This window comes from Accipiter gentilis, chromosome 4 (genome assembly GCF_929443795.1).
Source record: "Accipiter gentilis chromosome 4, bAccGen1.1, whole genome shotgun sequence".
NCBI lineage: Eukaryota > Metazoa > Chordata > Aves > Accipitriformes > Accipitridae > Astur > Astur gentilis.
The window spans coordinates 36934193-36960769 of record NC_064883.1 but is presented as its reverse complement, the minus strand read 5'-3'; the positions used below and the strand labels follow the sequence as shown (position 1 = coordinate 36960769).

The window sequence follows — 26577 nt, the reverse complement described above, 5'->3', positions numbered from 1 at the left end:
AACTAATGTATTAATCGCTATTGAATATTCTTATAACACATACAAGTCAGATGACTTAACACTGGTTTTTTTTGTTCCCCCATGAAACACACTCTTATCATTTCCTGGCTGCTATTTGACATTTAACTGGCAGAGGGTGGGTGGGTGGAAAAGTGTTCTTTTTCTAGTTCAAGTATTTTAGGAGAAAGTCTTTGGGTGAGGAACAGAGCATTTGAAAATATAGTCTACATCATAAAATTGATTACTAGACTAAGACAACTTCCTAGCCACACATACAAGAGAATTTAGCATTCTAGTTTCAACAATTAACGAGATGAATCAATAGACTGGGGGAGGAGGGAAGAGACTTGCCTCAACAGAAATTACAAATTTTCAAAATTCTGGACCAGCAAGCTTACTGTACTAGGAAATATTAACAGATTAAGAAAAGACATTTCCTCATTTGAAGTATCATACGTTCATTACATTAACAGTCTGCTTGAAACATGCAGACAGATCAAATTTTCTACCAACAAGTCCTGAAAGTTTGCCCTATAAGCCTGCACAAAAGCTCAGAGCATGTCTTGTAATAGTCCTCCCTGCAGAAGAATGTCACAAGAGTTTTTGGATATAAAGTTGTAAACTTATTCACTATTGTTTTTCAAAGCTGATCAAGTTAACAGTCTACAGAATATGCTATGTGAAGAAGGGCATCTGAGAAAGCACAGATACAGTTTTTTTATATAAAGCTATGCAGATCTGAAGTAAGGCATGAAGAACCATGTATTACAAAGAACCAGTAATAATGCTTAAATATAAAGCAAACTAAATTATGAGCTTCCTGAGCTGGTACATTCTATTTGAGTCCCGCCCCACAATGTTTTCCTCTCAACAATCCATTTTCTCCAGTAAGCTATTTTAAAAATGAACACTCACAAACTTTAAGAGCAGAAGTGCAGATCATAATACTGCACAATTAATTCAAATCAGAACAATTAAGGTTTTATAGCTACCTTCATGCTTCAACATATCTTGTGATTACTTTTAAAAATGAAACAGGAAGATACTGCATATTTAGAGATTCACCCACTTTTTTCCCCACCTTCCTTTTAAGGTAGACAGTGATGGGATACAAGGCAATGGATTGTCAATACATTTAATTTCGCATTCGGTGTTAACATCTTTCAAAATCTTCCTGAAGGAAACTATTTCAGTTGGTTTGCATTATTCACTTGAGCCAGTATCTACCAAAGGAATGAAAACAAAGGTTATGAAAACAACAGTGCCAGAGTCTGTACTAGACCCTCTCAATTAAAGTCTTCATTAAAACAGATGCAAAAAGGTATGCCATTTACATAACAAATATAAATATTTCAAGTGAAAGTGCTTGCAACTGAACTAATGTAAACTTGACCCATGCTGCTATATGATAAGGACAGCCAAATGACAATGTAATGCTTGTCTGTCATATGACAGTTATTTTCAGCCAAGTAAAACTAGTTTCCTATTTCTAGTAACAACTTCATGGTACATAATTCTAGACTGCTTTAGCTGAAAACCATTAGCCCTGTCTCAAATTTTCAACTCCTAAGAAGAATTTTGTAGTCCTATCAGGCTGTAGCAGACAAAACTTTGTGCAATGACTCATCATACAGGAACACCCGTCTTCTAAAGGTTATTTATATAACAGGAGTTCCATTTGAAAAATCGTATGTTTTAGCAATTTGCTGCACAGAATTTTAATACTAGCTATTTAGTTGACAGGCATCCGAATGACTTAAAAAGTCTCACTACCTCCCACAAAACACCTCTCTCAGTATAGCCATCTTTTTTTTTTTTTTTTTTCTTCCTGCTAGCACACTTAATAGTTAAGCAAATACTGGTATTTTATGCAGAAAAGGTTTCTTACCATTTGTAAGCCACAACTGGAGACTGAAAGCTAATTTAAATTACAGCTTAAAACAAAACCAAAAATCACAGCATAATTCAGTTGGAAGAAGGGACCTCTGGAGCTCATCTGATCCAACCATGCACAAAAAACAAGGCCAAATTTAAGTTGGATCAAAGTACTGAGAGTGTGTATGTTTGATGATTAAGTATGTTAATAGGTCTGTTGAAATGTTATAAAAGAACTTGGATGTACAACTTGATCTTATCAACTGCTCAAGTTCAAACTTTGCTTCCCCACAAAGACACCTCAGCAGTGATACTGGCCACTTCTTCCTAAGGTCCTCTTCATGCAGGCTATTGTTCTGTTTCACTTTAAACCTGACCATGGGCTTCCATAACCTTCTTTTTGTAGGCTGTAGCACTTGCGTGGTTGCACAGTAAACCAACTCAAGGAACTGATCCAGCTGAACACTAAACCTGGCAAAAAACTTACAATTAGGTGGCCAAGTAAATTCTAATGCTGGCACAAGAAGGCAGTGGGAAAATGCAACTGTATGCAGAAAACCCTTTTTGTCAGGAGCACATATTTACTTTGTTTTGAAACTGCAGAATAGTTCTCTTTAACTATTAAACACTGCAACAAGCATATGTGAATGCAGAGAAAAGCCTACAAAGCCTACAAATAAAATTTAGGGATGCTGTTTATACATATTCTCATGAATAAGGAACTGTTAGTAGGAAGAAGCTTTAAAATTCTCACTGCTCCTCTAACTTTTAACAGTATCACAGGAAGCACATAGAACAAAACAGAACAAAACAAAAGTCTGCACCGTTTAAATGGCAAAGAAAATAAGAACTCCACCAGTCTCACAAAGACTGGTACACGAAGCTTGGTAGAAGCTATTGGGCATAAAAACTAGAAGTAGTTTGGGGATGGGGATCAAATGCCTCTGCAAGAAGGCTGAGGAGCGCCTCTCTTCCTCCCAGGCACCACATCAATGGGATTCAAGAGGACATGGGAAACTGCTCCTCACCTGAACCCTGCCATAAGGACAGAGACTCAAAGGAAATACAGGGCTATGTTAAAGAACAAGGGATCAGAACAAAGTATCTTGAGAAGCTGAGGTAAATGCAATGCATTTAGCAAGGCCAGCATACTTTTTGAATACACGCCCCCAAAGTCAGGAAAGGATTCAGGATTCTTGAACCTCACTTTTGTAATGAAACTTCCTTATAAAACAAGTTTAATCTGGACTAATTCTAGCCAATGGAGAAGAAACCTACTATTGCTATCAGTTACTCCATTAGCTGATGTGGCAAGCTTGTATAACCTCACTTTCCAGGCCTGACGATGATCCATTTTATGAGATATTCTTTGATTGCCAGCTAAGAAAAGTCACAACATTTACATTAAAAACATAATAAGAGGAACAACATCTGTGAAACCAAAACAAAGAGAAGGTGGCAAGTGCCAGAAAGAAAATAAATTTAAGTTGGCTCTTTATTTTCAAAAAATACACACACATCTTTAACTACACTATCATCTTTCCCTACTTGCCCCAACAGAACTAGTCTCATCCACTAAGCAGCCAAGGCTTCCTCAAAAAAGGTACTAAGACTGTCTAAGAAATGCAAGTGCTGTCCAGATCCTCTCTTTCTTTTGCTGCAAAATGAGAAAAGCATTTTGTGCATGGCAAATGGGACTGAAGAAGGGTCCTGGGTCAGTTCATGCCATCTTGGACGACTACAAACTGTCAAACATATCAAGCTGGCAACTGCCTTCCACTGTTTCACATGCAGTCACTTTTAGCAAATTCTTGATTGGTTCTTCCCTCTTATTCCCCATCCAACATTTTCTTTCTAAACTTTGCAGAACTCTCTCCTCATTCAACTGAAACAAATCTTACCCAGAAATATCAAAGTGCCATATGATCCAAAAGTTATACAAATGATAAAATGCCAGACCTCCCTAAATAGTTCCGTTTCATAATTTACTTAATTCAAACAGCTGTTTAAAATAAAAACACTCTCCACTTTTCTTTTCAAAAATACTGTTTCTCCACTGTTCTTATTCACATTTGATTCTGTGTTGACTACTCCATCTCTGTATATCCTTTATTTTCATTAAGTGTTCACAAACACCAGCCAAAGATAAGGATTTAATTCTTTGAAGTGGTGGAGTATTTCCCCTGAAAACACAAAAGCAGCTCCACATATATGACATTTGAAATTCTGCTGGCCTGTCAAGCTTGGTACATTTAACTCAGAAGCTGGCCCCTGCTAGGCCACAGAAAAGCTCCAAAGCTGCTGGTGGAGTGTCCATTCTAAACTTCCTTAGGAAAGGGTAGTATCAGATTTAATTTATATTATCCAACAATAAGGAAAAACAAAGAGAAAGATGAGACTTCAAAGATCAAAAAACTCTTGTATCACAACTGCCAGTGTCTCATAAAAAATATCTTATTCCTGTAATCCTTCCAGAAGGATCATAAACTTTTATTGATTCCCTTGTACCTACATGTTGAAGCATATCAAATCAATAGCATAGGTTAATTTATAATCATTAACTGCTGCTTTCAGAAGCTGATATACTACTGTAAGGCTCTGACAAACTGGTTTCAGACACTACAGAGGATATTTAAAAAATGGCATTGTTTTTAAACTTCATATTTTAAAATAAGTTTTAAAAACAACTTCCACAAACCCACACCTCAGATTCAGTACAAGGCATATGGTCAGCACCAAACTGTTGCAAGCTCAAAAGAAGTTATGCTAAAGGCAATTTCACCAATTAGAGAACCTTTGATGATTTGAAGAATAGGAGACAAACTGCAATATAAATCAAATTATTTAAGTCAAAGATTTTTATCTTACCAGAAACAAAATAAAAGAACAGGACACCAAAGAACTGTTTAGAATACTTAAAATTTCTAGAACAGGTTTTTATTACTAAAAGATAAAATCAAAATGTTTTGACAATAACCCTGATTCATCTTCCTATTTCCCAGCAGGCTCTCGTGTATCGGCGGGGGGGGAAATCTTAGAATGCATATCCAACCACAGTCTGTGATGTGATGTGCCAACAATCTCAAAAAGCAGGAGTAATTTAAAATGAGAACAATCTTGTAGAAGAGGCAGAAAAGGTCGACTGCTACTCTAGACTTTTTTTTTCTTCCCTAAAACCTCAGTCTTTACTGACAAGATCTTTATGACTCCCATGTTTTCAAATCTGGCTAAAGCTGGGCCAGCCCTTATATGCAAAACTATTTAGGCATGGAAACAACACTAGCAGACTAAAATGCAAATTAGAAGAAAACCAAAACTAAAGAGACTTGTACACATCTTCCTTAGCTATTCAGAAAAACAGCACATTTAAAGAACACATTAGCAGTAGTCCTGAAAGTCAGTAATAACTGTTATGTAATATCCATTTGCTATACGAAAAAAGAATGTATTATACATACATACTTAGAAGACCTAAAAACAGTTCAAGAAGCATACTAATACTTTCACGATAATATTTTTCTTCAGTAGTTTCATACCATGTTCATAAATGTCAGTTCATCACGTGGCTTTCTACCATAAATATTCTGGAAAAGGATCTTTACATATGAATCAATAGTGATGCTTACCACATCACTACGTGAGAGAATGTGTTATGTGACAGACATCATCTCAGCATAGTTTTAACACAATAAATTTGAAAACTTTATTTGAGAGACAGGAAGATATGATCAATTGTCCAACACAAATACCTTTTCTTTTCCTCTGGTTCTCCATTCCTAAAACCATCATTCGCATCCCTTAACTATGGGGTACTCTTAGAAAGTCACCCAGCTTACCTTCTTGACTACAAGTAATACTGAATCAAATTAAACTTCTTTAAAAAACAAACAAACAAAAACCCTAACCACAAAAAAAAAAATAAAATCACACAACCCACAATACACGTATGTATGTATACATACACTATGAGGCACCTAGAACATAAGGCAGTTTTGAAAGAAAATAATCAGGCAGAAGTAGTACGTGGACTTCAGTTTTTAAGTACTCACAAGTTATTACTCTATTCTTACTCACACTCTTTCATACTTTCCAGATGCAGGCTGGCAGCCTAGAGTATATAGCCATCTGCAGCACTAACCATATAAACTGATTAGATCCAGCTTAGCATTAAGTAGCTGTACACGGAAGTAATTTTTCTTATAAATCACTCCTCAGTAAATTCAATCTAACATGCTCAACTAACATTTGGAGAAAGGATCAGAAGAATGTGTCACAATACCTCACAGTCTTCCTTTTCATATTTTAGTATGTTGTATAAAACCCCACCTACAGCTACAGTAATAACAGCATTAACCAAAGGTATAATTAGAAGTTAAGAGGAAGATCTTTTTGTTCTATGGCAATTAAAAACACACAGTCTTGCAGAAGTCTGCTTGTTTATCAGGTTTACTGAGTACATACTTAACACCCTTCAGCAGAGATTCTTTGGAGATTCCTGTCCTGAACTATCAAAGATCCACTTAGCAAGTTTGATTCTACATCATTAAGAAAACTTCATATCAAATACACATAAGAGAGCAACCACCTCAACCTTCTCCGCAGACATCACACAGTACAGGACATGATCCTGCAGTTAAGAGCTACCCAAACATTTTTCTTCTACAAACACTGGGTCTGCCTTCCCAATATCAGTAAAAACCAAAGTCTTTGTTGCTCTAACCATATAAATGGAATACTTGTCAAGAAGGTCATGCAAGGGCTTAGGGGAAAAAAAAGTACGTATGCATCTTTTACTATAACACATGAGGCTAAATACAAATAATTTCACAGTTATAAATCACAATTTCCTTTTTCAGACATGTGTTCTGAAGTCTGCTTTTACTCAGAATGGTTTTTCATCCCTTAAACATTAGCAGTTTGTTCAACATTCACACAACATTCAACTAAGAAATATGCAACTACCACTGAAGTTATGCTTTACTGAACACCACCATTGCAAAAACACTCAACAAAACATGGGTTGATAATCATTTTACTGATTATTGTAGCTATACATCAGCATCTAGTAAAAAGGGTACATGCTGACATTATCTCCTCCCTGTAGGTGCAGCAGTGGTATAGCAGTTGAATGGCAATTCAGAATACTCACAGTCTGCAAGAATTTCATACAGCTTCTCAAGGGAAAGGATCTGCCACTTTTCTTTACAACAGGACTTGTAAAACAGTTTAGTTAAAAAGGTGACTAGACACCTATTTAGGTTCAAGCAGATTTTTCCTTTTACCTTAAGTAGATGAGAAAACAAAACAACAAAAACAAAACTCTAAGTCACTCCAAACTAAAGTAGGAACTCAATCGAGTCTGTAGGACCCAAAATGCTACTGCAGACTTGTAAATAATGTTTTAATAAGGCATTATTTTCACTGCAGTGATGTACAGTATTTCAGTTTCTGTATAATACACGGTTAGGGATACAAAGAAAATTGTCCAAATCTGTTTTCAGAATCAATTATTTAAAAATGCTAAAATTTGTTCCTATTTTGGTCTCCTGCTGATTGCTGACAGACTGCACACAGATACAGCTCCTGGTACCAGGCCAAATTTACAATTAATCTGGGGAAAAAAAAAAATCAGCATGGCTTTTTATCTGTATGTTGAAGAAAACACGAGTCAAAGTTTCACTTATCCAAAAATATGTCAAACATGATATGTTGGCACGTTATACGTGTCACATTAAGCAACCAAAAGCCCCTACAATGGCAAAATTAGGTGAACTTTCTTGGTTGTTCTGAGAAAGAACAAAGTAAATTTGTTATACCACTTACATTATGAAATTCCATTACTGTTTTAAACATAAAAGGCAACATGATACCTGGCCTTTAAAAACTGAGAGTCCTGGTTTCCTACCTTCTATCTTCTAAGTAGTGATACTTAAATTGCCACTTTCTTTATATATGTTTGCATCTTAATGATGTTTATTCCAGTATAAAATACATCTAGTGTATAAAAATGTTGCTAAGAAAGGGGAAATGCCGACTTTAAATGAAGACCATTTTGATCTTAAATCCTCTCATTGTAAATTCTACTGTCTAGTTTTAAATGACTTGGAAAAGCACCCACCTCTGCTCCCTCCCACCCCATATAATCAGTGACATCTTCCAAACACACAGCAGAGCTATAACTACATGTTAGCAAGTCTATGAGTACAGATCTTATTCTTTTAAGACAGTAAACGAAATATTTTTTAGCATATACATATTTATTTTAAATAATTCAGTGTTGACATTTTAAATAACATAACTTGTATTCATGTTGAATTAATTCATCTTACATGCACAGTGCAGAATATTCCTATTGTATAACCACCTGCTTATAAAAGAAGTAAATCTAATTTAGGAAACTAATAATTAACATTATGAACTCTAGTGTGATAGCACAACAGTAACACTTTCAAATAGTAGCTGAGCATACTGCCAGCAGAAAAATCTTAATTCATTACTCCTGCAATAACCACTTTCTTAAAAATTAATAACTCAATGCAGTATTACTGAATACTTAACATGAATCACTAAAGCAGCAATCAATCCCAAGGCAGGTGGGGGTCGGGGGAGGAACCATGCATACACTGCTGCTCACCTGAAGGTCTTTTCCAATCGAGAGCCCAGAAAGATACCACATCAGATAAATGTTTGGGATGTTACAAAATTTTAGTTGAAAAATGGCTTATTACATCTCAGTTTCAGTGCCAGAAGAGTAAACAATTTTCTATTAAATTTCCTATTAAATAAATTAATTTCCTATTCCTAATAAATAAATTTACTATTAAATAAATTAGCACTATCTTACTCAAGTAATTTAAAGTTTATTTCCCAGAGCAGAAACCAAGGGAACATACTCTAGTTTGGAATTCATATTGAGAAGGATAAACTCGATACCTATTAAAGAGATGCCAGGCTCCATATACCATCCAGTAGCTCTTATTTGAAATATGACTGAAATCCATGAATCTCCAAGACAACACACATAAAGCAGAAGTAAGGAGAACAGCAGTTTTCCAAGACACATTATGGAGGCAGCAAAAAGACTCTTATAAAGCTTAATGACTACGACAGCAGACATTGAAGACCACTTTTGATTTAAGTGCACCTTCAGTTCTCCAAAGACTTCTGTTTTCCAGACTGCCTTTCATCCGGAAGCTACATTTATTTGGAAGCATGATACTTCCAGAATATAGCATACGTGTCAGCAGAAAGAAAAGAATCAAGACCTTTAAAATTTAAGAACATTATTAAAGTGGGAAAAACAAACAAACAAACAAAACCCATAAAAAACCAACAGTGGTTTACAATACGGCTGCCAACTGGTGTTATCCGAAGGTCACACTTTTGGGGGAAACCCTGCATATTGATCAGTTGCTTTCTCGTAATACCATAGGATATGCAGGCGTTTGCAGCCAGCACTCATTCCTCTCTGTGATTTTTTGCCTCTGACTTCAGTCAAGAGGCCCCATCTTTAGTTATTTGGACAACTCCACACAGGAATTAATTGCCATTTCATCAAAGGTAACAAATTGTGACTTAAAAGTAAAATTTACACACAGCACTAAGCTTGACTATCTACTGCTTAGTTACCAGCAGACAGTTACTATATACAATCCTCCACAACAAATCTAGCTTCAATTAATTAACTGTAAATGCATCAAATAAGAACACTTTCATTATATGCTGCATGATTACAGGAAAAAAAAAGCCCAACCAAAACCAAACAACATAGACCTAACATAAGAGCTACTAACCACATTATTTAAGACTCATGCCTCAGCTTCAAGCAGTAAAACCACTTCATCTCCCTTTAACACTGTCCTTGCTTTTACTATGATCTTCCACTAGAACCTGGGTAAAAGACATTTAGAAACAGGAGTAAAAAAGACCCATCTAACACCTACACACTATATTCTCTGCAGATGTCTGGAACTCCTATAACTTCCTTAGCAGAGCTAGGACTGGTCACATCAGGTACAGCAATTTCATCGCATGAAAACAGCTATTTGGATACTTATCATTGCAACACTGCTCGATGCACAGTCACTGCAAAGAGTACCTAGCAGAGATGTGGATGGCTATTACTGAGCAGAGAGCAGTCAACAAAGAAATCACACAGAAAGATTTAGCAGAAACCCTCCAAACTTCAGGTATGGAGACTTAAGAAAGCAGCAAGCTCTGCACAGCATATCACCAGGGCAGACCAGGACATACGGAGGCCTGGGTGAGCACCGACACTGTCGGGTGGCTGGCTGCCAGCCACATGTAAAAAAACGTTAGTCCTCCAAAGTAAAAAATTGCAAAGGAAAAGTATTCAACTTTGAAGCTGAGTTTCAGCTAAAAAAATTAATAATGATGAAGACTTCTTAGAAAGCCTGAAACTTAAAAAGGAAGACTCCACTTTCGAAGAAAGCCTTTTAAAACCACTCACAGCCATGCACAAGTAAGGCCACCACAGCCCCTTCTTCACCTTAGTCCTCGCGTCACGACCCTGAGAGCAGCCGGATACACCGCCGCGTTTTTATGTCACTCCCTATTAAGTAACGCTTTACTGAAAACTGTAAAACCGTTAGGATCCCGACTTTGCCTGCCTCCGATCTCAACTTTTTAAGAGAAGGTTCCAGCCGTGCGCCGCAGAGACCTGGCTACATCCAAGTCGTGGGCGCCACAGGCGTCTGAGGGGAAAAAAAAAAAAAATAACCCAAGCCCTGAGGCAAACTTTATTTCTGCGAGGGACACCCCGGCCACGACAGGTTCAGCGCCGCGGGGCTGTCACCTCACGGCCGCCGCGAGTGCTAACGGACCAGCTGGCCGCGCCGGGGCGGGCGGGCCGCGGGGACAGGGACGTTCCCTCCGCCTGCCCGCGTCCGGCGACGCCGCGTCTCGAAGGGGGCTGGCGAGCCGGGACCGGCAGCCTAGGGGCGCGGGAGATGCCGCCTCCTCACCCGCTGCCCCGCGCCAGGCCGGCTCAGGGGCTCCGGCCTGCAGCGAGGCTCTTCCCCCGCGGAGCCCCGGGAGGAGAGGGCCGCCGCGGGGGTGGGCGTCACGCAGCTCCCGGCGAGGTGACAGGCCCCGGCGCGCCCGGCGGCTGCGCTGCCCGCCGGGCGCGGGTGCTCCCTCGGAAGCGCCCAAGGGTGTTGGCCACTCACCCACGCAGGCAGATCCGCGGAGGAGACGCTGAGCCGCACCGCCTCCTCCTCGTCCTCCAGGAAGGCGAGCGCCCGGCCCAGGCGGGAGGTCTTGCCGCCGCGGTGCCTGCGGATCCAGAAGAGCCCGCACAGGGCGATGAGGACCCAGCTGAAGCTCAGCCCCAGGTAGCCCAGCACATACACGGGGAAGATCAGTACGAAGCTCCTCGCAAACTGCGACACCAAACCCGTCACGTCCACGCTCAGCAGCGGCGGCGGCGGCGGCTCCGGCACCGAGTCCCCAGCCGCCGCCGCCACCCTCTCCGCGGCGGCGGGATCCGTGGCAGACCCCGCGCCGGGGGACTGCTTAGCCGCGGCCCCGCTCATGCTATCGCAGCGGCGGTTCCTACTACTGCTGCCGCTCCTCCCGCTGCTGCTGCTGCTGCTGCTGCTCCTCCTCCTCGGGCGCTGGCTGCGAGCGGGCAGGGGGGCAGGGCGGCGGCGGCGCCTCGCATCCCGCGCCCGGCCCCGCTCACCGCGCACCGACAGCAACCGCCGCCCGCTTCCGGGTTCGGGGCGGCCCGGCCCAAACGGCCGCCGCGGGGAGGGTGCTGCAGCGCCGGCGGTGGGCGGAGGGGAGGGGACGGGGGGTGAGGGGGCGGGTTCTGCCACCGCGAGGAGGCGCCTCGGCCCCAGCCGCCGCTGCTGGCGCCCGGCGCCGCGCACCAACGCCCTCCCGCCGGCCCGGGCGGGCAGCCGGCCGTGCCGCGGCCCTCCTCCCCGCCGCCGGGCCCGAGCAGGCGTTCCTCCTCTCTCACCCTTCCCTTCCTTCCCTTCCAGGCCTGCCCCAGGAAGCGCGGCTTCGCCCAGCACGGTGAGGATCCGGGCCGGGAGGAGATCATCGCCGCCTCTCGCCGAGCTCTCCTCGCCCACCCCCCCCCACCCCCGGTTCGCTTGTGGGCAGCCAGCCCAACGGCCCGCCCGTAACGGCCACCGCTGCTTGGCCCCGCAGGAACGAGGGGGGCAACAGGGGGCCGTAAGAAGGAAACGGGCGCTCGGTGCGTGGCACGAAGCGGAACCCGCTTGCCAAGGCGCTAGGGAGCGCGAAGGCGTGCTCCCTCGGGGGCAAACCGCACCGTCTCCCCGTTCTCTGCAGTCGTGCGTGCGGTCGGATGGCTTCTACCTGTTACACCCGCCAGTAACAACCTTCCTATTTTTCTCAGCTGAGGGACATTATTAAAGGGCCGACTGATCAATGGCTCAGAGGAACCAGAGGCCCGTCGCTCCACTCCGTGGTCACAACAGGTGTTTCATGAAGCTTTGCTCGCACATCCTCGGATAAAGCGGGCTCCGCTGTCAGATGGTCAACACAGGAGTACCTCAGGTGGCACCCGCGATCTTGGGATTACACAAGCCCTAACCCACGCAGCGAGAAAAGCTGATTTTCTACAGGCTTGTGTCCTGTATCCCTTTATCACAGTAGCACCTGGTTCCCTCATCATTCCTCTTCCCATTCCTTCATCTTTTCAATAATTTTAATGTAACCACCGGTTTCATAACGGGTGGCTATTGCTTGTCCTTAGCTGCATGCTAATCAGTTTGCTGGTACGCACTCGCTGATTAAACTCAGCATTTACCAGGAGTTTGGTTTTGTTTGGTTTTTTTTTTTTTCTTTTGGCTTTCAATAGCTAACCTTTCACTTGGGGGGGGGGGGGGGGGGGAACGAGGGTCCTTTTTCTTCAGCTGCCAGTTTTCACTAAATTTGTAGGACTTTATGAGGCTAGTATTTGCTGGCAGGGAAGAGGGGAGAATGAATTTAGCCAATAGGCTGAAAAATTATGAAAACACATACAAATGGACAAAAGGAAAGATGCATAAGCTTCATTTCCTTACAAAGGGAAAGCAACCTTACCTCAATTATCCACAGAAATGTAAAGTCAGAAAGGCAACAGTACAAAAAGAAAAGTTGCTTGCTCAGTGCTGCAGGGCGGAATTGGAAAAAGAATCCATATCTTGACAACTGAATGTGGTGTTCTGTTGTATCGTCTTTCCAAATTCCCTCCATGCCTGCAATCAGACACAATGTGCCACTGTAAGCAAAAACAATTTCTGGCCGTAGACTCATGTTGCTCTTCTTTACTCCCTCCTTACCATTGACACTGTGTGTTCTCCACCCGTTAGTCCGGATGAAAATTCAGAACTACCAAATGATACAAAAAGGAGTAACAAAATCAACTATTTACAACTATATGGTAACCCAAGCTTTGAAATGACAGTTTACTTACTTTGGGTCTTTAGAGAACTCAAAACACCTACAGGCTGTAACAGTGAGGAGACTGAAGGGCAGCGTAAGACCCTATAAAAACTTGTTACCTTAAACTGGGGGTATCAAGTATGACTCTGTGACCCCTTTGGATACCAGTAGTATCAAACACCCGTAAGTGGGGGTGATTCTTTGCATTTATTGTATTCCTCTTCTAATTAGTTTGCTTACATAGACTTTCTTGTGAACTCCACACTCCCAAGTTTCAGCAACACCTAGTACAAATGGCCATATTGTATGTTGGCTCCTCTATTGCTATTAATATTTTCTCATTTTTTCAAGCCCTTTTTTCTCAGTCTCAGACTCCATTGCTCCATTTTACTTCCCTATCTGGCTTCACAGTATCTGAAGCAGAATACAACAAACCAAAATGAAAATTCAAAATGAGAAAAAAAAAAAAGTGACAGAATTAACTTGATGTTTGCCAACGACACTTTACCATATGCTGCATCTTATTCTGCTCTCCTTTATGTCTCGGTGTGTGTTCTGCAAATGAGCTGGATACAGAATTTGTAGAGGAGTACCCTGTACAGTCAGTATTAATACACTGGAGAAGCACATCAGAAAAAAAATTTATCTTGTAGCAGCATTTAGGATGACAAACACATAACTGTAGGCCTGACAGCCCAGCATTGATCCTGGGCAGGTAATTCAATAGTTGATACGGAAGTTTGATTAATCAGAACTAAAGGTGGGTGATACTGTGCCAATCAAACAGGAAAACAGAAGCAAGATCTTATAGCATTAATTTGATAGCATTTACCTGTAACATCAATAGAAAGTTCTGTTACAGAGGCTACTGCTGACTTCTACTGAACTTCTGCAGATAACTGACTTGGCCCCACACAGTATTTTGATGAAGAAACTGCGTTGTATGAAAGTAGCATACCCATTATTATAATAGGGACAAAAGAGCTGTTAAATTAAAATCAAGATATAAACTCTGCTGGTAAGGGATAAATTAGGGTCAGTTAGTCTATTATAAAGTTTTTTCATAAAATGTTCTGGATAAACACAAGTTATTTGTTTATTCTAATATTTTTGGTGCTGATAAATTTGCTCGAGAATCTTCAAATTGTCAATTCACGTATTTCCTAGTTTTAATACTTATGATAGCAGTCTTCAATGCATCAGGAACTCTTGCAGATACTCACTTATGGCACAGAGATTACTCTGGCTTTTGCTTAAGTATCCAATAGTGAATTGTATCATCTACAGAGCTGATTATATTTATCTCATTGAGATAATATTTATTCTTTTCATATCCTGCTTTGTAGTTCTGTTGCCTTCTTAGAATTTTAATTTTTTGTTTGCAGTATTCCTTTATAAGCATTCTTAGCCGTATGTGTTTGTTCCTCCTTTTTACTGGATTCCTTTTTTGCTTTATCAAACTCAATAGCTTCCATTGGAGTCAAAGTAGTGTCATCCTATGTTTATCTTTACCTTGCATCACATCAGTTTGCCACGATGCTTTTTTTCCATTAAGTACCGGCACTATTCTTCAGAACAACTTCCTGAAAGATCTTATTTATACATCTGGGGTTTTGAGGATGAGAAAAATTGGCAAAATTCAGTTTATATGGTGAAAAGGAAAATCTAAGTTTCCCTGACTTCTTTGGATTTCACACAAAAAAACATGTTTTGAAAGCAATTTTAATTGTTGCTTCTTGACCATGTTCAGTACAGTTAATCCTCCTGAAGAACAGTATTTGATACTATACCTTATTTTACCCAACAGCACTACTTCAGTATGATGCTTCTCTCTACAGGTGTTTAACTATTCAATAGAAATCTGTACTGAATAGAAATCTGAGAATGTTCACTCAGGAGTTTTTTCCTAAGCACTTTGGAATTATTAATGGAAACACAGTTTACATGAAGTTTCATCTTGGTAAATTCTCGTGATGGAATACTCACTACTTCTGTGTTTTATTTCATCCAGCTGTCTCAACCCGCTTCAGATTATCTAGAATATAACACAAATATTTTCTGCCTGCTTCAAATTATCTAATATATACCACAAAGAAGACGCTACCATACCTGTTCAGGATACAGAGCTTCTGTTGTTTGGAACAAAACCATAGATGTCTGATCCCTGGTATCACCCAATCTGGCTTCAGTTTCACTGAATGCATAAATTGTAGTCTCATTGTAAGATCCTCAAATATTTGTTGTTCCTGAAGACAGACATACTTTCCACTAAAATGTGTTTCTTATAAGTTTTCACAATAATCATTGTCTCCTTTTTTTTCCCCTAATGGGATTCTTACAAGTTACATTTCAAAACTAAAGGCACAAAGTTTACTTCAGAGATCCACATTTTCGCTGTTTCTAATTATGAACCTGGAGGACTGACCAACGTTAGCATTTTGAACACTTTGCAAGAGGTTATTTATGCACTTCTCTTCTACATAAGGCCTCAGCAGACATTGGTTAAAAAAGGGAAAAAAATATAGCTATAAAGCCTAGATCCTAACAAGTCTCTTCCTTCATACAAAAAAAGAATTATTTTCTTTTTTTTTTAATAATAAAAGAATCATCATTTTTAAGCATGGTGGAGGGTTGCCATGTTGTCCCTATGAGGGTTGATATTTCCAGTAATTTTTTGGTGTAATGCTGTGGTGCGTCATTCCATACAGAGGTGAAGAAAAATGCAATATTGCTCCACAGGATTAGAGGAACATCCAAAGACAAAATAGATTACTACAGAATGTAAAAAGCTAAGTTATTTTATATTCCTGGTTTTCAGATAACAGTGCAGGTGAAGAAGAAGATATGTGTACCAAGCCCGATAAGAGAAAAGCATGTAGAAGCTAAAATTGTATTAAAATTCCCTACCAAAAACCTTGTTTACAACACTTCTTTCCAGGAAAAGCTAGGGCGTCATTTTATGCTTTCTAGTAATACAGCAGGTATGTGCCATTTTATTGCCTGTATTCACATGATTCCAGCACCCATTTTTATAAAAACAGTAAAACTACTGATATGTTCCATTTTTTCCACTGCATTGGTGAGAAACTAGTTAATTTTAATACATGGTGGAAACACTTAAACATGCACAAATTTTAGTTCAGTTATTCCAAAGGTGTTATTCTAGCTTGTGTTCTCATGCAGCAGTTAAACTTCAGTTTGATCCCTGGCTTTAAGGCTTCAAAAGCTCTTTCCAAACCCTCTAGTGCTGCCTTCCCACATCTGTAACTTTTCGCTTGCCATACAGCTGCCTGACTAGTATACTCTAATGTGAGTAAGAAAAAGCTGTTGGCAGCCAAAACTGATTTTTTTTTTTTTTTTTTTTTTGGTAACAAATACATACGTATATTCTAAAGAGTAGATGGTAGGACCAGAACTTGAAAAAAAGCTTTCTTCTGTCCAGTCTTTGGTATCACTGTCACATTTGCTAGTTTTAGTTATATGTATTTGTTATATTGTTGTTAAAAACAAAATTCCATTAGAGTACTTGAAGATAGTTTTTGTCCTTCAGCCTCTGGAAGTAGGACAGCATTTCTGTAGAGTATCCTTTACTAAGCAGATGCCTAGTTCCATGTGTTTTGTAACACTGTCACCACTTTGGCTAAAAAGCTCTCCGCGTTAATCCAAGATGGCTTGTAAGTGCATTTTTATTTGTTCAAGGAAGAAGACACAAAATGCTTATAGATTATTATTGCTCTGCCAAAGGCAGCTAAATAATTCATAAGAATGTTTATGAATAGCTTAGTATCCATAGATGCTTGTATTTAGTGAATGTAATTTAGCCCTTAAAGGTCATACTTACAGTTAACGGTAGTTTGTTGCTTTAGGTTTTTTTAATAAAATATCAAGCATTGGTTGGTTGCTGGTGGGGTTTTTTTTCCTCCTAGTTGCTTGCTTAATTTGCCTTTGCTTGTCTGTTACATGATAAAGGAAAATATTTCATAGTCCGGACAGTGAGGCAACTTTTACAGCATTTTTAATTTATTCTGGAAACATGAAGAGGAGGCAACTGCATCAAGGCTTTGTATGTATTTGTCAACTGACTATTAAGGCCAAGTATAAGGGGTTAAATTTTATCTCTAAAGTCAGTGTGACAAAACTGTTGCACTATGGCAAGAATGCTTCTCAAAAGCAAAATGCCTCTTCTTTTTTTCCCCCCAGTAATCGGTTTTCTACAAACAATAATTAGTATCAGCAGTAACAGCTACCTATTTATTTTTTTTTTTACTCTTAAAAAGAAAAAAATAGACAACAAAGTTAAAAGTGCCTAGAGGAATTCTCACCGCGTCTTTTAAATCACACGTTAATAGGTTGTAAATATCCGCTGTGAGAATAACACACACCTTTCCTGCAGGCAATCATCGTTTACGTCAAGTCTGTTCCACGTGTGTTTGGTAAGTTGCCACTTACTCTTTGTTGCCGAGATCAGCTCCGGTATTTATGACTGTAGGAATACTGTTAACATTTTTATTTCTACAGGTATTCTTCGTACCTGCCTCTACCTAACATCTGGGTAAATGGCAGATTAAGCAAAGCATGTCACCCGAACGTGTTGGGTTTTTTTTTTCCCACGGTAATCGTGCGCGACTTTACGAAAAGTGAATCGGCTACAATTAGGAACGGTTTAACGGCATACTTAACCTAGGAAAGGTCGGCAGCGAACAGAACAACGGTGCTTTGAAGGCCGCCCGGGGGGAGCGCCCCGTCCCCGCCTCACAGGATGGTGCTCGGCGGGTCCCAGCCCTCCCCAGGGCCCCTCCACCTGAGGAAACCCAGCTGGGCACCAGCTCCAGGAGGAAAAGCCACCTGCAGCCGCGCAGGTGTCCCGAACTGCCGCTTCTCGCTCGGACGGGGCTGGAGAAGGGCAGGCGCCATCCCGCCTCGCACCGAACGCCCCCTCAGCCCACCGCCGGCCGCCCTCTCCCTTTCCCACAATCCTCTGCGGCGGCAGCAGCCGCCGCCCCCTTCTCGCAGGCGGGCCCCGGCGCTCATCCATCGCTCGGCCGATCGGCTGCGTCCCCCTCGCCGCCTGTTGCTAGGCAGGCCCGGACGCAGCTGCCGCCGTTTCCTGCCCGCTCGGAGGCGGCCGGTGGCGGCGGGACGCGGCGCCCCGCCCGCCCCCCACCCCTCGCCATGGAGGGTGACAAGGTGAGGGGCCGCTGCGGACCGGCCGGGGAGCCGGGCGAGCCTGCGGGGCGCCGTCCAGGCCCGGCTCCTGCGGACACCGCGCGAGGGGCCGCCCCGCCTCGCCCCTTCCCCCCCCCCCCCCCCCGGCTCCGGGAGGGCCCTGAGGAGGCGCCGGTGGCAGCGGGGCACGGCCGCCGCCTGGCCCGGCTTGTTCTTTTGCCCGGCCTCCCCCTGCTCCTGGGCCGTTATGCCTTGGCAAAGCCGTGCCTTCTTCGCCCGGCCGCGTCTCGCTGCCGTCGCTCGTGTCCCGGGGTGCCGAATAAGCCAGGGCATCGGGGGGGGCAAAGGCAAGAAACGGCCCTGGCGTTCGTCCTGATGGCCCTGAGAACCCCCGTGGCATTCCTTGGACAGTTCGGGTCTCCTTGGTTTGTGAGCGAGACGGTGAAACTCTCACCCAAGTAGCGGTAGTAAGGAAGTCCTTGCTCCTCTAGCAGAAGGATGAGGCTGTGTCAGCCACGGACCTTTCTGCAGAAGGGGATGGGTCGTTTACGAACATATCCAAAGCTGTTCGTGTTTCCGATTGTAGACAAAGCATATTTAGTTATTGATGCTCCTGTAACTGCTAATTGTTGGGGTTTAGTTCTTTAGGAACCCACGTAACTCTTGCATGGTGGTGTTAAATTCTGAATAGTTTGGAGAGCTCCAAAATAAAGGAAACGAAACCACATGGACATGCTAACATCAATTACTGTGTTACATATTCACTTGAAAAAGCAGAAGTATCAAATCACTTTTATTACTGTTGTGTGAATCTGGATTTAACAGCTAATTAATTTGCGGTCATGCTGAATAGAAAATGGAGCAGGAGATAGAGTGGCTGGGCAGGGTATGTGAAGTAGTATGTTAGGACCGCTCTAAAAACTTTAATTCAGATATCATTGCAGTAGCTGTGGTACATCAATAACATCTTTGCTGGAAGGTGAGTTAGTGAATTGTGATGAAAAGTTAAACTTTGATCTAAAATTTTTCAGGTCTGTTGGTATAAGACTGCTGAAGACCCAGAGGCAGTCATACTAACAGCCACACTGTATGAGAAGGCCTCCTTTTGCTGTTTCTATTGTATCAAATCAAGCCTATCGCTCGTGCTGTTGACCTATTTGAGGGCTCTCAAATAGGCAGCTCATATTGGAAATAAGATAGACAAATATTTATGGGTAAAAAATAAAGTACTTTTCTCTGGCTTAAAAACTACAGACATTTTACTGTTTTTCTTTTGAGTCATAGTTAACTGAGTACTAAACTTAGTTGAAAACTTAACATTAAGTTCAGAAAACCTCCAATCTTTCTGGGTTGTGAGTGAAGAAACCCCTCTTGATCTCTCTTAAAGAGTTTATCTAAAGTAGCAAGGTTTCTTGTTCCACTTACTTCGTAAGGCTACATACTTACTGTTTAAAGAACAGATTCTTAAATGTTAAAAACTTTTGTACCACTTCTTGAGTTCAGTAAATCTGTGGCATATTATGTCAGCTGATGAGGTCCCCATGCTTTCAGGTGGATGAATTAAATTAAACCCAAGTGTGGTTTAAATAACTAATCTTAATCTGGATTTAAGTTAGTATATAAAGTGAGAAATTTCAATAAATCCTTTTAAAGTTTGTTTTAAACATTTCTTTTTGTGTGTACAATTATTCCTCTACTTACAGAGGGACAGTGGTCTCAAAGGTATTAACTTTCTTTAAGCTTTATAAAAGATCTCTATTTTTCTATTTGTTTGTTTGTTAGTCTGCAAAAGCAGAGAATTAAGTGGAAAATCATCATACATAAAAGCAACGGATGGTAGTGGTGGTGGTGAGATGAAAGCTGGAGACCCCAGAAAACTGGCAGATGCACTTTTTGGGGCACCAGAGAATCATCTCTAAATGTTTGCTGCATGCTTTTTGCCTCAGCTGTGAAATAAATCTCAAACTACCTTATCTGATATTGTCTATTGGTTATGCTGGGTTTAGGCTATTAACATCATTAGCATTCTTTCTTTCTTTGCTGATATGTACCTAAATACTGTCTAAAACCAAAACATAATCATATATATTAGGGATTTTAAATAGGTTACTTTCTGAAACTATAATACAGCATTCTGTTCTCTTCCCATCCATATCCTTCCTTCCAGCTTACCCTCACACAAGTTCTGTTGTGTTTCTTAGGCTTTGTTAAAGCTTCACTCAAGAAAATTATCATCTTTGGTTTTACTTTGTCATCTGACTTTCTGCAGTAGTAAACATTTGTACTTTTTTGCCTTTTTTAAGGATCAGAAGAAAATAAAACTTAAGGGGCACTTTCTTTTTGTACAAAGGCTGCCTTCTTGGTACTTCTGATCAACTTTAGATTAAGTTTACCAGTCCACTACAATCTTCTGTAAAATCTAAATTTGGAAAGACAAGAATTTTTTCATGTAGAATAATTAAAAAATTAAAATATACTGCTAAAATTCTGCTTCCATATAATGAATTAGCAAAAAAAAAATGGGCACCATAAGTTTATTGTCTTCCACAGTTATGGTCGTCACTCAAATATTTATCAGTGATTATTTTGTTAATTTTTAGTAACTTTTACCAAATCTAAATTTGAGAATAAGTGTAACCTGGTCATGTCACTTTGAATATAGTCATCATTCTTCAGTGACATAGTTAAAAATAATCAATAGATTAAAATTCTTCATTTGCTTTAGTCATCTCAAACAGTATGATTTTTTTAGTTCAATCTATTTAGCAGCAGCCAAGCAGTTAACGGCAGTAACTCTGCAAATGAGGATAGAAGAAATAGAACCTATTTAACTAGGGAGAAGTCCAGTGAAAGAATCTCCATGTATACTCTGATTATTTTCATTATCTTTTTTCTTCAGTGCTACATACAAATATTTCATATATGAGTGAGCTTACACATGAAGTCTGAACCATTTTAAAATACTAAGTGACAGTTGATTGAAATTTGAGATGCATGTAATTACTAAACCAGAGGCTTCCTTGGTTCGCTTGAAATGCATAGTAATCTACCTGTTTTTAACTGTTAGTATTTAAAAGTGTAACAAAAATGTGCTGTGGCTATGTCAGATCCCTTTTGATGAAAAAAAAAAAAATAATATTACATTTGTCAAGGTATTTTTAGATTCCCTGCTTGCCCTTGTTATTTAATCCCTGAAATGTTCTTACGGCTGGGTTTGGGGTGACTCAAATTGTATGTCTAAGGGGAAAATACTGTATTTACTGTTTGCCATGTGAATGGGTTCTGTGAGTCATTCTGCAGAAAAAGGATCTGGGGGTCGTGGTGGGCAGAAACTTGAATGTAAGTCATCAGGGTGCTCTTCAGGTGGTCACGGTTAACTGCATCCTGGTTATGTGTGTCATGAAGGCCATAGCTAGCAGGTGAAGGGAAGACTATTCTCCTCTACTCAGCTCTTGTTGGGGCCCTGTCTGCAGTACTATGTCTGGTTTTAAGGCCCCTGGTACTAAAAAGATTCTAGAGTGAGGCACTGAGATGGCTATGGAGCTGGAGCCCTGATGTGTGCGGGAGGGAGGCTAAGGAGCTGTTCAGGCTAGAGAAACCTAAGAGGGGATCTAACTGCTCTCTTCAAATATCTAAAGAGGATCTGTGTAAAAGGTGGAGCCAAATTCTTCTCTGAGATGTACAGTGAGAGGACAGAAGGTAGTGGCCCTAACTGTCAGCAAGGGAAATTATGACTCTCTATAGGGAAAACATTTTTAATTGAGAGCGGTCAAACCCAAGAACCAGGTTGCCCAGAAAAACTTCAACCTCAGAGATGTTAAAACCTCACCTAAATAATTCCCCGACCAGGACTTTGAAGTTAAATCTAATAGAGCAGCAGGTTGAACCTAATGACATTGATAATTGACTTATTTCCAAAAGTGGCCTGACTGTGTGTACCGATTTGGTCTATAATTGGAAGACCAATTTTAAGTCTTTCTTGAAGGGCTGCACTGTTATCCACCATAGGCATTGACCTCAAAATTGGTTACGATGTGTGTACAGAGCTGGATAACCCAGCAAAACTCTGACCTGCAAGCCTCTTCCAGGTCCAGTCAGATCGGGTATGCTGTAAGTATACATATTAGGGTTAAATCAAATTAATGTTTACATTACAAAATTCTGTGGACTTACCATATATACCTTGATCCTTTCCTTTGAAAAACTATTCATTGTTAAATGATTTACTTCTCTCTGCAAATGGATTACTCAGTCCTTTGCTGTGTTTTCTGTTCTAGAGAAGAACCAAAGAAGATACTTGGAAATCAGAAGAACTTAGGAAACATCTTAGGGTGATTTTATTTTATTTCTACTGGTTTTGATGTTAAGTTACCTTACAGCAGTGGAATTTATTCATGGTCTAAACATAGAGGGTTGACTGTTCTACTAGACGTTCTGCCATCTGGTATCTATAATAGCTCTTTAAGGCTTTTTGCTACACCAGACACTTTAAATCTGCATCACTGAATATAAAAAGTACAGATCTTTCATGTGTGGTTGCTAACTTCCTTGCCACAACTGACTGTTCTGGAATGTGTCTAGTCCAAGTGTGTCCAGAGGCTGGCCCACTCAACTGTTTTTAGCTACACAAGTCATATAAGATTACTCTACAGATTTCTTAATTAGGTAAATGGAAAAAATACCATTGTTATGGTAATCACCAGCACACAATGGGGTCTGATTTGCTGGCCACCCAAATCCAAGTTACAGCTCTGCTTTATATATAGTTATTCACTTTCCTACATGTATATTATGTATTGTATTTGTTTTCATCCTCTTATCATGTTTGTCATGCACTTTTAAACTGGTTAATGACTTTATCTGCTGGTCAGATAGGTATTCAGGCTCCAGTCAGTTACACCACTGATGTTCATATTAGTTTTGTGCTATATTTTTTAAAAAACTGTTTTCTAATATGTATCTTCTTTTCTATGGTGTGTCCAGATCTGCATTAGTCCTTTGATAAACGAAAGCATCTTACTTGTTAATCTGTTACCTAGCTTTCTATCAATAACATTTCAAAGCTCTCCATTATTTCAGTGCCAGTGCTACAGTATAAGTACTTGGTATTTTTTAGACATTCAGACTTCCATGTAGGCTAAAGCAGACAAATTTGAGTTGAAGTGCTTTAGTTCCAACAGAAGTGGTGTGGTTGAACTTTCATTTCTGTGAAACAGATGGATAAAGTTTAATTTACTTTACTCATTGACTATAATCAAAGCAAGTTCTGTTTGTTCTGCATTGAGTAAATAGCTGTAATTGTGGATGTGGTGAAATCAGTGGGAGTTACGCTACTTGCTTCAGGAAGGTTAAGATATAATCTCTTATGACTTTAGAAAAATGTAAGAATAATTGCATCCTCAAGGGATCTAGGCCAAAAACTTTCTTTCATAGTTCTTACATGCTGCTTTCTGTTCAAGTAAAAAGCTAATCTTCTGTTCTAAAGTCAGCTGCAGGATGCCCAGTTATCTATCATTGCCGTTTATATCTGTAACATATTTTACAAGATGGCACAGTTTCTGTCTATGTGAGCTAACTGCTTTAAGATGTTTAGTTAATTTTTCAACCTGGCTCTAAACAGAATGCACAGCTCCACAGTTAATTTTCTTTTTTTTACGCAATTCTTTTCAAATACATTGAAAATGCAGCTTATTTTTTATTTAATTTATTAGTTCTTTTTACAATAAGTACAGAAATAGTGTTAGTGATTTTACAAAGTAAGCCTAGCATTTTAATACAGTTTGGGAAATTAAATTCACAATTAGCAATCCACTATTTTTTTTTTCACATGAATTTACTATATCAAAATAGTTTGCTGAATTATAATAATGGATTTGTTTATTATTTTTTATTTATTTCAGGCATCACAACCAGATAGTCAAAATGAAGACCAAAAGCACAGAGAAAAGAAACTGCAGAAAGAGAAGTCTGTTTATGACACAGACACTCATAAACATGAACGCAAAGACAGAGGGAAGAGCAAGGAAAGAACAAGAGAGAGAGAGAGGTTTAAATCTGGTGAAAGAGACAGGGATAAAATGAGAGAGAGAGAACAGGGAAAAGAGCGCCAGAGGGAAGGAGACCGAGAGAGATACAAAGCTAAACTTCAAGAGTCAGACCGAGAGAGATACAAAGCTAAACTTCAAGAGTCAAGTTTGGAGAAGGAAAGATACAGTGTACCAAAAGATAAAGACAGAGAGAGCGATAGAGAACGAGACAAAAAGCATAGAAGACATGAGATAAGGCAAATAGATACACAAAACAATCTGAAATCGTTTGAAGGAGGGGATAAAGAACATCACAGAAGAAGAGAAAGCAGGCATCATTTGGGTAAGTTGCTTTGGGTTGCTGTCGTACTTTGAAATATTTGATATTTAGATAGAAATACTCTGAAACCATACCCCATCTGTACAGAGACAATAAAGACAGGCATGTGTGAGTACCTAGTAGAATGTATATCTTTACAGAATCTTGTGGTAACCCAGTGTTATTTTGCTTTTAAAAATTTTGATGCTCATTTCCCTCCCTTTGAAGAGAGGGTGAATGTCACTGGTTTTGTTGATCAGTTGACTTGAGGAGAAGAAGTACCTCCCTGCTTAGACAATCTCTCCTGAGTGATCCATTTGAATCCCCAAGTTGCAGGGTGATTTCTGAAGTTAGTAGCATGTGTCATTACTTCTACCGTTACACAAGACAATTGAGAACAGAGGGATTCATTACGAAAGAAAAAGGAGTAACCAACTTTGGAGGGAGAATTTCAACAGAATATTAAGTTATTTTTAGAAAGCTTTTATGTTTTAGAAAACCCATGTCACTAAAATACTATTTTCTACATGCTAGAGTTAATTATGTACAGAGTTTGAATATAATAACATTTGTTCATTAATTTATACATATATTTTCTAGAGGAGGAGAGAACAAGAAGTAAAGAGCGAGAAAGAAGACATACAGAAAAGAAGGTAAAGGAAGGAAAAGGAATGAAGTGTTTCATAATAGAATAATACTAAACTGTAGAATAATGAAGAAACTGTGTCAGACTCCAGTTCCCAAGAAATCCAAGAGATGCATAGATAGTAAGGTCCTCACAAGTCTACAAAACACACAATAAAATATATCTGAGGCATTCTGTTTTAAGGACATACTTGATTCTTTTTTTAAAGTGAAAGTAAAATAAAATTTGCATAGCAAAATGCTTTATTTTTGTACAGCTACATCAAAATTTTCCATCTGCTATTTATGCCTTTATTACAAGGATATTAGTAACTATACATCCTATTTTATGGTAGACCACCTCGTAAACAAAGGATTAAATTTTTCTGTGAAGAGTGCATAATCCAAAGAATTTTCTGTAGCAAAGTACATGATGTCCTAGAAGAAATATCAGAATCTTAAGTGATATGATAATTTGAAACTTGCCATTGTAGGAGATTTTAAAAAAATGGCTGGAAGATCCATGTGGTAGAAAGAGATTAGGTACTTACAAATCCATCATTCTAATGGTCAAAAATGGATAGATTTGTGAAGATAAAGCAGTCTTGGAGAATTTTCTAACTCTTTAATGTTATTTTTCTCTTTCCAGGATAATGATACCAAAAAGACCATTGACAAATTTTTAGCCTACAACCCTGAAGAAGCTGAACGTGTACACAAGTTACAGAAAGATCAAGAGTTGGATAAAGAGGGAGAAAGAAGGCACAGAGAAAAAAAAGAACGTTCTGTTAGGTCAGGAAAAGAGAGGCTTTCAAAAGAGAGAAGTCATAAAAGTTATGAAAAGCAAGAGGAAGAAAAACATAAATCAAAGAGATCTAAAGAGGGATCTTCCTATGGAGACAGAGAAGGGCAACCAGCAGAAGCTAATGAGAGAGTAAAAAGTAGAGAAGATGAAAGAAAGAAGTGTGATATAAAGGTTAGTTTTGTTAAGACTTTAAAACATTACCTTATAACTTAGTTTAACTGTTGATATATTATCATTGATAAGGTGAATAATAAACACACTAGGATTGTAAGTCAACATTTTCTGAAATTTCAGGCTAAGGTGGTAGATTAAAATATTACATCTGCATTTAAGTATCCTAA

General features: G+C 39.9%; 2 protein-coding genes across 5 annotated transcripts in view; one reads left to right on the top strand and one right to left on the bottom strand.

Annotated features, from left to right (window-relative positions):
- The window catches only part of ESYT2 (extended synaptotagmin 2), a 96968-nt gene extending 78716 nt beyond the window's left edge, over nucleotides 1-18252 (bottom strand). For 2 of the 4 annotated variants that reach the window (XM_049798260.1, XM_049798261.1), the window contains exon 1: nucleotides 11064-11615. In XM_049798260.1, coding sequence (XP_049654217.1) covers nucleotides 11064-11429 — 366 coding nt within the window. In that variant the 5' untranslated portion in view covers nucleotides 11430-11615. Of the gene's footprint in view, nucleotides 1-11063; nucleotides 11616-17976 lie in introns of those variants that run through there. The other 2 variants (XM_049798263.1, XM_049798262.1) reach the window with 2 other exon arrangements.
- A 122-nt stretch (nucleotides 18253-18374) lies between these two features.
- DYNC2I1 (dynein 2 intermediate chain 1) overlaps nucleotides 18375-26577 on the top strand; it is a 34443-nt gene continuing 26240 nt past the window's right edge. Inside the window, exons 1-5 of the mRNA XM_049798258.1 lie at nucleotides 18375-18483; nucleotides 22740-22793; nucleotides 24363-24831; nucleotides 25408-25460; nucleotides 26081-26407. Coding sequence (XP_049654215.1) covers nucleotides 18469-18483; nucleotides 22740-22793; nucleotides 24363-24831; nucleotides 25408-25460; nucleotides 26081-26407 — 918 coding nt within the window. The 5' untranslated portion in view covers nucleotides 18375-18468. The remainder of the gene's footprint in view (nucleotides 18484-22739; nucleotides 22794-24362; nucleotides 24832-25407; nucleotides 25461-26080; nucleotides 26408-26577) is intronic.